The sequence below is a fragment of the Mus musculus genome, chromosome 19 (assembly GCF_000001635.26).
Source record: "Mus musculus strain C57BL/6J chromosome 19, GRCm38.p6 C57BL/6J".
Classification (NCBI taxonomy): Eukaryota; Metazoa; Chordata; class Mammalia; order Rodentia; family Muridae; genus Mus; species Mus musculus.
The window spans coordinates 4191376-4205014 of NC_000085.6; the positions used below are offsets into that span (position 1 = coordinate 4191376).

A 13639-nucleotide genomic window follows, 5' to 3' on the forward strand; every position below is an offset into this window, starting at 1 on the left:
GCCCAGACAGGAGATGACCCTGAACTTCTGATCCTCCTGTGTCCAGACTCCTGAGTGCAGGAATTTCAGGCACTGGAATTATAGGTTTACGACACCAAGCCTACTTTAATGTTCCTTCCAGAGCCGGAGCTGGAACCTCAGGCCTTGCACATGCTAGACAAGTCCAAGTACTCTACAAAGGACTTACAACATGAACGAGATACAACGTATTACATCACTTATGGAAAAAAAATGGACGTAGCAGGCACCAAGGCAACCTGGACCAAAACACTGCTTAGAGTTCAGTAGCAGGTGTTCATGGGTCTGGCCATAAAGATGGAGGTGAATGTGAGGCTCCGGAGGTCTGGAGCCCACTCTCAGTATCATTAAGCCTTAGTTTCTTTTTCTGCACTTCGAGGAATTTATTTAGTGTTTGAGAAGTCAGCGATTAACATGCTCATACCACAGTCCCACGCAGGGCTGGGGTGGGAGAGACTTGGAAAGAGAAAAACAATTCCTACAGTACTTCCGGCCCTAACTCATCTGAACGCGGCAGGGCGATTCCTCCAGGGTGGAGCCGACCTAACCCCGCCCTACCGAACCCCGGCTCACCACCCCTGCCAGCCCCGCCCGCTCGCCCGAGGCCCTCTCGGGCTGCGGAGCTTCCCGTCCAGGGGAGGCGCTAGAGAGCGGGGAACTACGGACGCGGCAGGGCGGGGCGGGGCGGTCGACCGAAGAGGAGGGGCGGCGGGCCGGGGGCGGGCTGGGGAGGGCGGAAGGAGAGCCAGGCCGGAAGGAGGCTGTAAGAGGGCGGGAGGCAGGAGAGGGCCCGGAGCTGGTGGGCCGGAGCGGCGGCGCCGCCATGTCCGACAGCGAGAAGCTCAACCTGGACTCCATCATCGGGCGCCTGCTGGAAGGTGGGCAGGGGTAGGGAAGGTGCGCTCGCGCCGAGCCCGGGCCCCTCGCCGTCTGGAAGTGGCGCGCGGGCGGCCCGCCGCTCCCGGGGGCTAGCGTCGCTTGGGCGGGGACAGGCCGTGAGGATCCATGGCCACGGCACCCCCCCCCCCCGCGGGCGCCTGGGCTTTGGAGCGCGCTCAGAGGCCGGGGGTGCACGAGTGCCCGGGACTCAGGGTGAGGCTCCTGCGAAGCTAGCTGGGAAGGGATCCCGAAGCGAGGAAGCTTCGGCTGACAGGCTGCTGAGCACAGGCGTTTCTCTGGAGGCCCTCCGGGTGGCTAAGGGGTCGGATCTTGCCTTTGAAGGCCTGACGCAAAGGTTTCGGGGTGAGGGGGTGGGGGCTCACTTGCAACAGTTGCCCCTGTTAGGGGGGCGCGACACCTACCCTCGTCCGGTCTGCGAGGTCAGGGTCCCAAGACCCTATTCCGTACTCAGTGCAGGGCTCACGGCCTGGGAAGAACGTGCAGCTGACAGAGAACGAGATCCGTGGTCTGTGCCTCAAATCCCGGGAGATTTTCCTGAGCCAGCCCATTCTTCTGGAGCTTGAGGCGCCCCTCAAGATCTGTGGTAAATCCTTGCACAGAACCCTTTTGCTTCCTGAAAATAGCCCCTACTCGTGCCCCATTAACCGTGTTCCTCCACCCTTTAACCTATTGCTGGCCCTGGGGTCAAGTTTACATCTTGCACCTACCTAGTTTTCTCTGGTTCCCAGGTGACATCCATGGCCAGTACTATGACCTTCTACGGCTGTTTGAGTATGGTGGCTTCCCTCCAGAGAGCAACTACCTCTTCTTGGGGGATTATGTAGATCGGGGCAAGCAGTCTTTGGAGACCATCTGCCTGTTGCTGGCCTATAAGATCAGATACCCGGAGAATTTCTTTCTACTTCGTGGGAACCATGAGTGTGCCAGCATCAACCGCATTTATGGCTTCTATGATGAATGTAAGTGCTTTGAATGTTGCTGTCTGCCCAGAACTACATTCCCTGCTCTTCATGGGCCCCCTACATTGGTCTAGTGCCAAAAGACCCCCAATGATGAGCCCTGTAGGGCCCCAGCAACACGTCTGTCGTCCTTGGCGCTCAGGAGGGGCCTGGTGAATGGATGTACATGCAGGGCTGCCCATTTGCTAAAGCCACAGCCCTGCCTGATGACACCCCCTTCTAGTACATTCCTTAGTAAACATTTAGGATGCCTGTATGAATAAAACAGACCCACTCCTGGTTTGGCCTCATCCATGGGACCAGAGTGGGTACCACCATCATGGTTGGGCCAGACGAGTTCAGGTGTTGGAATTCTGGAAGGTAGATGAGGGTAGAGCAAAGAGAAGAATGTAAGCTTTCTTTGCTTTTCGGTCTTTTTTTCTCAGCTTTGTCCCTGGATGGGTGCACAGAAACCTAGACTGGGGTTGGGGGTTGGGGGTGTAGTCTTCCCTATGAGCCGCTTCCTTTTGCGCAGGCAAGAGAAGATACAACATCAAACTGTGGAAGACGTTCACTGACTGCTTCAACTGCCTGCCCATTGCAGCCATTGTGGATGAGAAGATCTTCTGCTGCCACGGGGGTGAGAGTGGTTGTGGGTCTGTGCTTGGGTTCTTGGGCCACATCCTTAGGGGCCTTGTAAAGTTAACAGAACTCTTCTCAGTTCCCTGGAATAGCGCTCCTTGAATCTCATCTTGGATATCGCTTATTAGGGGAGATTACCACACCCCCGTTTGTTTTTGAGACTGGCTTTCTGGGTAAAACCCTGACAGTCCTGGAACTCACTTTGTAGACCTGGTTGGCCTTGAACTCACTAGAGCTCCTGCCTATCTCTGACTCCCAAGTGATGGGATTAAAGGCATGCTCCACCCACCAGTTTGGTTGCACTCTTTCCTGTTGTGGCATGAGGCATCCTGTAGTCAACTCATTAATCTCCTTCTGCCCCCCCACCCCCGAGGTCTGCTATCTGTACTTCTAAGTGGTGGTGTCATATAAAGTGAGTTCCAGGACAGCCAAGGCCACAGAGAAATGGGGCCAGTGGGGAAGTAATGGATTCTGTCTCCCTGAACTTAAGGAGCCCAGATTAGCGGTGGGAACAGTGGAGCTGTCCCACCCCAGAGCTGGGCACAGGACAGCACTTGGTTTAAGGAACACTATTCCCACTCCACCACCCCCAGGCCTGTCTCCAGACTTGCAATCCATGGAGCAGATTAGGCGTATTATGCGGCCCACAGACGTGCCTGACCAGGGCCTACTGTGTGATCTCCTGTGGTCTGACCCTGACAAGGATGTTCAAGGCTGGGGCGAGAATGACCGTGGTGTCTCCTTTACCTTTGGGGCTGAGGTGGTAGCCAAGTTCCTGCACAAGCATGATTTGGACCTCATCTGCAGAGCACATCAGGTGGGCTGGTGGCCTGGGGCGGGCTGGGGGTGGGGGTGGGGTGCCTAACTTACAGACTAAACCGTTCCTGCCCTGGCCCAGGTTGTAGAAGATGGCTATGAGTTCTTTGCCAAGAGACAGTTGGTGACACTCTTCTCAGCTCCCAACTACTGTGGAGAGTTTGACAATGCTGGTGCCATGATGAGTGTGGATGAGACCCTCATGTGTTCCTTCCAGGTGGGTGTGGGGAAGAGGCTGCCCAATAGACGCCTGGCTCAACCCCAGGACCCTGATGAGTGTTTTCTCTTCCAGATCCTCAAGCCCGCTGATAAGAATAAGGGCAAGTATGGGCAGTTCAGCGGCCTGAACCCCGGAGGCCGGCCCATCACTCCACCCCGCAATTCTGCCAAAGCCAAGAAATAGCCTCCATGTGCTGCCCTTCTGCCCCAGATCGTTTGTACAGAAATCATGCTGCCATGGGTCACACTGGCCTCTCAGGCCCACCCGTCACGGGGAACACACAGCGTTAAGTGTCTTTCCTTTATTTTTTAAAGAATCAATAGCAGCATCTAATCTCCCAGGGCTCCCTCCCACCAGCACCTGTGGTGGCTGCAAGTGGAATCCTGGGGCCAAGGCTGCAGCTCAGGGCAATGGCAGACCAGATTGTGGGTCTCCAGCCTTGCATGGCTGGCAGCCAGATCCTGGGGCAACCCATCTGGTCTCTTGAATAAAGGTCAAAGCTGGATTCTCACCATAGCCTCTGTCTCTCTTGTCCCGTCCCAGACAGTGGGCCAGCAGTTCTTTGGTACAAAGCCACCTGGGAGGGCAGACTGAGTGGCTGAACATGGGCCCAGCCAGGGCAACACCAGTGACACACAATCAGGTCCAGAGGCTATTAGGATTCTAGGCCAAGGCCCAAGTGTTAGGAAAGAGAAACAGTTCCTTTGGCCCACAGGAGGGTCTGGCGGGGAGTTCATGATTGGCAGAGGGTGTTCAATACTGATCTTCCTGTTTTAGAGGCAGGAGACTGAGGAAGCTAAGTTTCTGGCTTTGGCCAGAATTTGTATTCTAGAGCCTCAAAGTAAAGGATGAGGGATCTGTCAGGTGACAGGTGGGCACCAGAGACATGATTGGTATAGGCTGAATAAATACAGAACACAGACCAAACATGGTTCCTAGGCAGCTCTGCAGCAGACAGCCAAGTGGGGTATGCCTTTTTCCATTTCCATGTCCATGTCTAAGGACTGACGCCCAACTCAGTGGGCGGGCCTGCTTCTGGTCCGTGAGCCTTTGAACACAGACTTTAATTTCTCAAATTCACCCTTCACCATCACTGTCTTCAGCCAGCACAGGGTTGGGACCCTGCGGGGAGTGTACAGGGGCCAGGATGGAGCCAAAGAACAGTGAACGAAACTGGAAAGAGAATAGAGAGAGCCCAGTTAGTCTTGGAAGCTGCTTCCTTCCTTCCTTCCCTCCCTCCCTCAGTTCCTATCCCAACATCCAGCTTTTACCTTCTTGGGTGGGGGAGTCCCAGGCACTGTACTGGGCTCAGCTTCCTCCTCTGAGGTGGGGGCAAGGTCATGGGAGGCCAGGGAGACAGGTGGGAGGGATGTGGAAGGCTGTGCCCCGGAGCCCTCATTGCCTCCAGTGGTTTCCATGGCAATCATGTAACAGTCAATGTCATCACTGGTAAAGTCATCTAAGTGGGGTGTGCTGTAGGCAGAGATAATATCAACATGGTACAGAGAAAAAAGGGATACAGAGGCAAACCCCACTTTGGAGGGCTCTGAGGAGGGCTTGAGGTCTCCAGACTGCTGGTGAGCTAGCTTTTGATTTTATTACTTCCTGATTTGGCTGGGAGGATAGGATGCAGGGGTTAAGTGGGAGCTTCCTGGAGGGGGTGGAACTGGAACCCTTTTGATCAGAGTTCAGGTAGGGGCCTGAGGGAGGATCCTGGGGCCAATTTAGCTCAGCTGGGGGAGGAAAGCAACAAGTCCTGTGAACAGGGCCACGTGGGGCCCAACCCCTCACCTTCCCAAGGGACAGGAGCTGGAGAGCACAAGAGCCCAGGGATGTGCTGGGCCGAGAGCCAGACCAAACTTCCTCTGTTTCTACTACACGAGCCCAGCCTCCCAACCCACCTGCCCTCGCAGCCACCTGCTTCTCCTGCACCAGGCAGCTCCCTGCCTCCCAGCAGCCCTTTCTCTCCGAGTCTGGAAAGAGGCTCAGAGGGGAGGCCTCAGCCAGAGAAGGAAGCCAGCAGGACCTAGGGGATGCCTCTATGGATGGGAGGGGTCTCAGTACAGCTGACCATTAAGGCTGGAAGCCCTGTTGAGGCTGGGCCTGACAGGAAGCATGTATGGGGGAGGTGCAGAAGCTACAAGTAGCAAGCTCAACCTGAGTGTGTAGAAATAGAGGGAATGCGAGGAAGTGAGACACTTACCTGTGTGCCTGCTTCTGAGGCACTGGCTGGTGGGGTTTTGGGGAACACGGGCCCTGGGAACATGAGTCTTGCTCTAAGAGTGTGGCCAAGACAAAGTGGGCATCCAGCAAGGAATCCTCAATAGTAAAGATGACTGGCCTGGGTGACAGAAAGGGGTTAAGCTAGGTTATCCTGCTCTGGGCATCCCAGAGCCCTGCCTCTCCCCAGTCTAAAAGCCTGGAATTACCTGCCTGGAACATCGAAGTGGATAGTAAGAGGCAAATTCGCTGACTCTGCAAAGCTCAGGAGCCCCTGGGATGGAAGAAGCAGGTAGTGAGAGCCTGTGTTTGGTTCAAAGACCAGGTGCTAGCCATAGTAAACTCACCCGAAATTCCTTGAGGCAGAAGGTGACAGCTATCCCTTCTGGGGCATGCAGCTGCTGGAAGTCCTCATCCCCAATGCTGGTCTCAGTCACCATGGCTTTGCTGGTGCTGTCTATGTGGCAGGCACAAGAGGAGTTAAGGTCCTGGCTTCACTCCTAGCTCTTGTTCCCTCCTGGGACAGGTCTAACTCCCTCACCTGCCTCCTCTTCCTGGTAGCTGCGCAGGATGACCCGCCGGCCACGGCCAATGCCCAGTGTCACCTCAGTCAATGCAAGGGGAAAGGACAGAACAGCCTCTGCCAGAACCCTGTGACAAGGACAGATGCGCATGAAATGCTTTGTCTACTCTTTTCGAGACAGGGTTTCTCTGTGTAGCCCTGGCCGTCTTGGCACTCACTCTGTAGACCAGGCTGGCCTCGAACTAAGAAGTCCGCCTGCCTCTGCCTCCCGAGTGCTGGGATTAAAGGCGTGTGCCACCACGCCTGGCGCTTTGTCCACTCTTACATGTTACTTGCCTGGTCAAAAGCTTAAGGCAATGGAAGCCCAGACACAGCAGAGAGGAGCAGGCAACACTGGACAGGCTGGGGACAAAGGGCAGCACTAGCTGAGCACAGCAGTGGGGGAGGAAGGTTGGCTATAGGGGGACACTGCTGTTGGTTCCAGCTACTTTTTGTGGGATGGGGTGGGGGTTGTTCTTTATATGTAGCCCTAGCTGACTTCAAACTTAACTTTAAGAAAATTATTTTATTTATATGAGTACAATGTAACTGTCTTCAAACACACCCAAAGAGGGCATCAGGTCCCATTACAGATGGTTGTGGTTGCTGGGAATTGAACTCCTGAGCCATCTCTTCAATCCGACTCTTAAACTCTTAAAGAGCTGGGATCACCAGTGTGCACTACCACACCCAAGCCAGCTGCTGAGCCCAGGGGCTTAACAACACCCTGTGTAAAACAGCAATACCCCGCACCACACACAGAAATGGACGGCAGAGTTTTGGTTGTTTTTTGAGACAGGGTCTATCTAGGACTGGCCTTGAACTCAGAGATCTGCCTACCTTTTCTTCCCAAGATCTGGGATTAAAGGTGTGGACCACCAAGCCAAGTCTTGGCTTCCACCTCTAAGGATATATGTTGCTGAACATTTACAGAAAAGTAACTCCTAGCTTTGCCTCAAGATCACAGTCTTTGGGTTCTCTCCCTAGCATGGGGTGGGGGGTGGGGGCAGCTGGCATCTATATTTGAATTTTTAAAAATTATTTTGTGTGGGTGTGTGTGCTGTGGAGAGAAGTGCGGTTGCGATGCCTTGGTGCACATGTGGAGACTGACAACAGCCCACTGGGTCCATTCTACCACGTAGGTTCTGAGGATTTAAAACCTGACAACTCAACTGGGCAGGCTTAAAGCAACGGCCTTAACTGCTGAGCTATCGTACTGACTTCTATATTTGAAACCGTATGTGAGAAAGAGAAGCAGTTAGGGCTGGGAATTTAGCTCAGAGATACAGAGTACCTAGCAAATACAGGGTCCTGGATTCTATTGCCAGTATTTATGGGGGAAAAAAAGGAATAGCCCCTCCAAAAAGGAACTCTTACCACTATTAACAGACCCTGCCTGGGGAAGCTAACTTTGGGAACTGAAGGGACTTTTATTCTGAGAAATGAATGGGACCTTGGGCTACTTGGATGCAAACAGTGTCCCGCACAGGCAGGGGAGAGTCCACTGCATCCTGGGCTTATCTTGAGTGACCTTAGTCTCTGCTGGAAGCACATTCCCCTTGCCACGCTGTGTCTTGATACTGACTGGTGGGCTGTGCAGCAGCCCTCCTAGACTCCAGCCTCCTTGCCCAGGTTCTTTTGGCCCAAAGTCTAGAGCCCTGGCAATTAGGAAGAAGCCACCAGAAGGGGGAATACTACCAGAAGAATGAGAGGTCAGAGTGCTTTGAACTCTATAACACAGGGTCCAGGACAGGCCTTCAGGGTTTTCCAGGTCATACAAGAGAGCTGCAGGCAGGTCATAGGCTCTCTAGAAAAGCAGTTGGAGCAGGCCTCTGGGATACAGATGGCAGGACCCCACAGTCAGTGGAAATGACAGAGAGGCAGCAGCTCCTGCTTTTGAAGAGCAAGGTAAGGGTCCAAATATGTACTGAGTTGTGTGGCCTCGACATAGAAACCCTGAGTCCCCGTCCCTCCTGCCCCCAAAGACAAAGGTGCTTTTGTGTTTTGTGTGAACTGTGAACATGCACGGGCAGAAGCCGGAAGATGTGCTCAGTGATGCTGCGTCTCAGGGCTGTCCATCTGGGGGTTTGGTTTTGTGCCCCCCCCCCAACACACACACTTTTTTTTTTTAAAGACAGGGTTTCTCTCTGTAGCCCTGCCTGTCCTGGAACTTGCTCTGTTGACCAGGCTGGCCTCACAGAGATCTGCCTGCCTCTGCCTCCTAAGTGCTGGGACTAAAGGCATCCACCACCACCACCACCCAATTAATACACATTTTTATATAAGTGGGACTCAAAACCAGGCCTTCAGGCTTGCACGTCAACCATTTTACTGAGTTATCTCGCCAGCACATGCACCCTTTTTTTGAGAAAGAGTCTCACTGCTTAGGCTACCTAGAAACTCAATGGCCTTCCCAGTGAAGTTTCCTAGAAACTTCTGATCCTCCCACCTCAATCTAAGAACTGCTACGATGACAGGCATAGGCTAGCCAGGCCTGCTGAAAATGGAGCATTCCTAGAATGACATTAAAGCCCTAAAGGTAGGAGAGACTCAGGCGAAGTTTGAAGCAGGGGTGCTTACCGTGCTGGGGTGCGCAATAAGTGAGGGCATGAGGCTGGGTCGAAGACAGCCTGCAGGGACTCACAGTCCTGGAAGGAGAGGTTGTGTGTCTTCTTGACCCCTGGATAAGGGAAATGGTCTCAGGGCTTGGCAACCTCCACTGCCACTGCCTCCACACCCACAGAGGAACTCTTTGGGCAGGCCGCTTGCTCACCATACTTGCAGTGGAGCTGGACCACCAGGTGGCTGTGGCTGCCACTGAGGGAGATACAGCACTTCTCCACAGACTTCTCCACAATTGCCAGAGAGCGGAAGACGGACAGGAAGGCCTGGGCAGGGTAGGACATCAGTCTGGCACACTGCTTCCACGGCCCAGCTCTACATCCCATGTAGGCCCTGGCCCCATCACTGGCCCCACAAAGCTGTGGTGTCTGCACACTCCCATGCTGCCTTGCCCATGCTGGTCTCTTTGCTGGGAAGGGCCACTAACCTTTTCTTGACCAATGTCACCACCCTCTCCACAGATCTTAGATAGCCCTCTACGGTCTAAACATCTTTACCTCACTGCATGTTGCATGGAATAGCTCCCATATGAGACTAACTCCCTAGTCAAACTCATCATTTACTGAGTACCTGGCACAGAGGCACAGCTGTGGAGCTGCTTCAGGTGGCCCTTACCTTCATCAGGATCTTACAGCGCAGCAGGTCCTGACCAGGGGAAGCCGCCTGGTACTGCTGGAAGAAGAGTGGGGCAAAAAGGAAGCAGGCATAGGCAGAACGGGACGAGTTCACAGTCCGTAGGGAGAGCTGAGACACAAAAAGCAGGCAAAATTGCTTTTCCCTTAAGTTACTTTAGCCCCACCTTGCCTGCCACTAGGCGTTCTAGGAAGAGCAAGTACCCTCTGTATAGACATGCAGCCTCAGAAGACTGGGCCCAAGCCGATGTCCGAACAACCCAAGAGATAATAAACTGCGCCGGAATATCTGTCCACCATCCCTGTAAGGCCGAATGAACACCAAGCCTAGGCTCCCCATTCACCATTGAATCCGCCCCCATCCCTGCGTCCCAGTCCCTTACCCCGTCCTTCAAGGGTTCCAGATAGAGCTCGTCCCCGATTCGGGATAGCGAATGGACAGCCTTGCCCAGCACTGCGGGGAGGAGAACAGAAAGTGGTTAGGGGGACTCCTGGGGCTTGCTCACGTGGTCTGCTGCAAGGTAGGTCCAAACTTACCCTTCACGTTGCCCCCGGTGATCAGGCACTTCATAGTACATAAGCACAAAAATCGAGCTTGTTTTGCACACGAACCGGGACGGGATAGGACATATAATGAGTCCCAGCAGCTACTACGACTGCCTAAAGTTCCCTTCCCGCGCACCGTCCCCTCCCCGCTGCCGGCCTGGCCTCCGCTTCCTTATTGGTTCACCCGGGGTTTCTCCGTCACGTGAGAAAAACGTTCCTAAGCTCGGTGTCACGTGATCTAGTCGGTTCATTGGGTGTGGCCCGGGTCACGTGACTGCGGAGGGCTTGCTCCTGTGTCCTTCCTCAGGTCTGATTCTCCCACCCGAACCCGAGCCCTGCACACCCTGCAGAGCTCTGCAGCTCCACTGGGCTGCACTGGGCATAGGTGAAGGGCATACTAGATGGAGGAGCAAGGTGTCTGCACCAAGGATCGAGCTCTGGACCAGAGCCCTAACGTGGGAAGTGTAGACCCTCCCGGGTCGCTAACTTTAGTGTGTGGGGTTACAGGGTCAAATCAAGATAGTCCGCGCTCAATCTGGGCTGGGGATTCTGTTGTGGCAGCAACCACCAGCTCCCCTCAAAAAACGTAACTCGCTTCAAGAGCGATGAGAAGGGGCTGTTCATTTTGCTTTCAGGATCCTTCACTGACCTTCGTAAATACATGGAAAGATGAGAAGGTTCTGGGACAGAAAAGGGTGGAAGGATGGACTTGTCAGAAGGAGGGGCAGAAGCAGAAGCACAATGGGGGTAGGCGAATATGGGTGAATGGGGTGTCCCGAGCCTTGTGCGGTAAGGGGTGGGGAGGCAGAGCTGAAGGGATGAACTGGGAAGCCCTGGGAAGGCTTAAGTACTACGCGGGGTTTGGTTTATGTACATTTTACCAATTACCCAGACAGTGTGGAAGGATGAAGATTTTCAGCTGGGACGCATTCACCTTGCTCTGGGAGGTAGTTCAAATGCCTAGAGCAACCCTTGCCCATCCCCCTGCGGGCCTGTGGGTAGTGGGGAGGGTGTGTTTGTTACCTAGCCCCTCTTTGTTTTTCTAGGCTCCTCTCCCTCTCCAAGTGCTTCTTTCCTAGAGCCTCCGGGGAGGAGGCGGCTTTCCCTTTCCACATCCAAGGCAAGCTGCATACAACGCAGAGGTGTCCAGTTCTCTGTTAGACTGGGAGTTAGGGGATTACCAGCATCCTCTCCTCCTCACTTGCTCACGTCTTCGGTGGATTCTGGCTGCTTCATTTCCCAAACAGATGGCAAAGTGGCCCTCCTTCTGTCTCCACTGTCCTCCTTTCACTGTCCAGACACAGTCCTCAGTGACCCGCCCCCCCCCCCCCCCCCGGTGGGCTTAACTCTCCTGGCAAAGTCCAGTCTCTTGATCAGGAACTTTGAGGATCCAGGTCCCACAGAGGTCTTCACTGTCTCCTACCCCACATGATCACCTATCTCCATAGCCCTGCCAGGCTCTTAGCGGCCACTCTGGCTGCTTCCAAGGCTGTAGCCTGCTTCTCCCATGCTGACTTCTCTTCCTGGGCTCAACAGCAAAGGTTCCCTCAGCAGAGAAAACCCTAGGCTTTGAGCCATGGTGTGTCCCAGTTTCCTCTGTGTTTAATATTTGTGCTTCCTGCTGTTGTGGCTGCTGCATGTGGGCAGGAACTGCTTCTGTTTTGTTTATTGCTCTGTGTACTTCCCACCCAGCCTAGGATCAATAAATAGGTGTTGAGCCAGGTATGGTGGCTCATGCCTATAATCCTACCACTAGCGACTCGAGAACTTGAGAGGCCAGCCTGGGCTATATAGCAAGACCCTGTCTCAAAAAAATAGAAAAAGGAGGGCCTAGAGAGATGGCTCAGTGGTTAAGAGCACTGGCTGCTCTTCCGGAGGACCTGAGTTCAATTCTTAGCAACCACATGGTGATCTGATGCCCTCTTCTGGCATGCAGTACAGATAGAGCACCCATATAAATAAAAGAAATACATCTTTTTAGAAAGAAAGAAAGAAAGAAAGAAAGAAAGAAAGAAAGAAAGAAAGAAAGAAAGAAAGAAAGAAAGGAAGGAAGGAAGGAAAGGAAAAAGTTAAGTATGTGGCACAGTTTAACCAGGCTGCTCCACCCTCCACCTCTGCCCACAGCACCCCCTCTCCTGATAACTCTACTCTCCCATGCTTAGCCCATGTTCGCACAGGTTTGTAATCTCAGGTTCTTGGAGGGCTGGGGTGGAAAGATTGAAAATTCAAGGCCTATTGAGATGACAGAGAACGTTCAAGGCGAGCCAGGCGGGTGGGGGGGGGGGCATAAGCTGCTTCTGTGCGGCCTGAGGACAGGAGCTCCGCAGCCAGCAGCGGGCCCAACAGGAAGAACCCCGAAAGCTGCCCGCTGACGCCCACAAGCACTCCACGGAAGGGCTGCCAATCTCACACACACTAATAATAGATGTAAGAAAAAATAAAGGGCTGGAGTGTAAATCTGAGTAGAACACATATCTAACATTCAAAAGCCCTGGGTTAAACCAGGCCTGGTGGGGCACTAATTTAATCCCAGGAGAGGCAGAGGGGTCTACAGAGTGAGGGAGTTCCTGGGCAGCCAGAGCTACACAGAGAAACCCTGTCTCAAAAACAAGCAAGCAAGCAAGCAAATCCCCAGTGCTTCCTGTTTCTTCTTCTTAAGATATCCTCCCACCCTACCCAGGACTGGGTGAGATCTTAAAACATCCTCCACTTCCTCCCCTGTCCCCTGCCTGAGCAGCCAGGCTGTCTCAACAGGAGACAGAAGGCGAGGCTCCCTGGAAGACAGAAGGCTCCCTGGAAGCAAAGGAGACGGCTGCTGATTGACCTGTTCTGTCCCTGACATACTGGGTGTTAAGGTGCTATTCTAGTGTATATGAGGTCGTATATACTAGGAGAAGGAGAAAGGATACTTTAGAGTGATCACCCTCCTGTTTTCTCACTCAATGCCAGAAACCTGTAGTACACTGGACTGCGGAAGGTAAGGAACAGGATGCTCGCCCAGACTCCCTCCAACCTGACACTTAAGATCCTGAAGGGTTTCCCTGGGGTGTAATCCTTGCAGACAAACTCTTCTAGGGTCTGTTCCCTGCCCCATTCCTGGGTTGTGAGTCTAGTATGGAGCTTTCCAATCCACCATTCTGTCTTGCAGTTAGCACATCCAGTCATGCAAGTTTACCCACAAGCACAGTAAGAGGGGGAGGGAGCTGGGACCCACGGGAGACGTTATTATGTTGAGTGGGAGATGGATCACCCAAAGAGGGCTTGGGTCCATCCTGAAAGTAGAGCAAAATGTGAGTCCAGCTCTGTGCACAGATGGCCTGGAGCAGGCCAAGGCCCCTCTGCACCTCCATTTTTCCCTCAAATGCAGTTGCAAGAGATGATGGGATGACCTCAGGATTCAACCCCCAAACTTACGGTGTTCACCTCACCCCATGTTGGAGGCAGCTTCCTACAAAGGTTCATTTGCTTTGTGTAAATGTAAGTGTATCTGGGACGGTGATGAAGGGTGGCTGCCACTGCAAAC

General features: G+C 53.6%; 2 protein-coding genes and 1 long non-coding RNA gene across 5 annotated transcripts; 2 read left to right on the forward strand and 1 right to left on the reverse strand.

Moving 5' to 3' along the window:
• Positions 1-798: 798 nt before the first annotated feature.
• On the forward strand, positions 799-4044 carry Ppp1ca (protein phosphatase 1 catalytic subunit alpha). Its single transcript, NM_031868.2, has 7 exons — positions 799-896; positions 1370-1501; positions 1647-1877; positions 2392-2496; positions 3092-3315; positions 3397-3531; positions 3607-4044. Exons 1-7 carry the CDS (start codon positions 842-844, stop codon positions 3715-3717), a joined length of 993 nt encoding a protein of 330 aa, NP_114074.1. The 5' UTR covers positions 799-841; the 3' UTR covers positions 3718-4044.
• Positions 3821-10297, reverse strand: Rad9a (RAD9 checkpoint clamp component A). 2 transcript variants are annotated; one of them, XR_879420.3, is made up of 11 exons: positions 10108-10297; positions 9954-10024; positions 9554-9682; positions 9090-9204; positions 8897-8996; positions 6296-6405; positions 6102-6211; positions 5968-6028; positions 5738-5875; positions 4806-5007; positions 3821-4707 (listed from the first exon to the last, which is right to left on the reverse strand). XR_879420.3 is itself a non-coding variant. In NM_011237.2 (11 exons), exons 1-11 carry the CDS (start codon positions 10139-10141, stop codon positions 4612-4614), a joined length of 1170 nt encoding a protein of 389 aa, NP_035367.1. In that variant the 5' UTR covers positions 10142-10228; the 3' UTR covers positions 3823-4611. The 2 variants fall into 2 exon arrangements, 1 of the variants encoding a protein (NP_035367.1); NM_011237.2 differs by having other exon boundaries at positions 3823-4707; positions 5964-6028; positions 10108-10228.
• A 35-nt stretch (positions 10298-10332) lies between these two features.
• Gm30082 lies at positions 10333-11865 on the forward strand. Of its 2 annotated transcripts, XR_388289.3 has the most exons (4): positions 10333-10423; positions 10752-10863; positions 11009-11063; positions 11163-11865. It is a non-coding gene; the product is annotated as a predicted gene, 30082 (long non-coding RNA). The 2 variants fall into 2 exon arrangements; XR_388288.2 differs by lacking the exon at positions 11009-11063.
• Positions 11866-13639: the final 1774 nt, after the last annotated feature.

What these genes read in the sequence shown, in the direction of transcription:
- Ppp1ca (NM_031868.2), top strand. Translation starts at nt 842, where the DNA reads ATGTCCGACAGCGAGAAGCTCAACCTGGACTCCATCATCGGGCGCCTG. An exon ending in TCATCTGCAGAGCACATCAG is followed by an intron (nt 3,316 to 3,396) that starts GTGGGCTGGTGG and finishes GCCCTGGCCCAG; the next exon opens with GTTGTAGAAGATGGCTATGA. An exon ending in CCCTCATGTGTTCCTTCCAG is followed by an intron (nt 3,532 to 3,606) that starts GTGGGTGTGGGG and finishes TTTCTCTTCCAG; the next exon opens with ATCCTCAAGCCCGCTGATAA.
- Rad9a (NM_011237.2), bottom strand. Translation starts at nt 10,141, where the DNA reads ATGAAGTGCCTGATCACCGGGGGCAACGTGAAGG. An exon ending in CTACCAGGAAGAGGAGGCAG is followed by an intron (nt 6,212 to 6,295) that starts GTGAGGGAGTTA and finishes CCTGCCACATAG; the next exon opens with ACAGCACCAGCAAAGCCATG. An exon ending in CACTTCGATGTTCCAGGCAG is followed by an intron (nt 5,876 to 5,963) that starts GTAATTCCAGGC and finishes TCTGTCACCCAG; the next exon opens with GCCAGTCATCTTTACTATTG.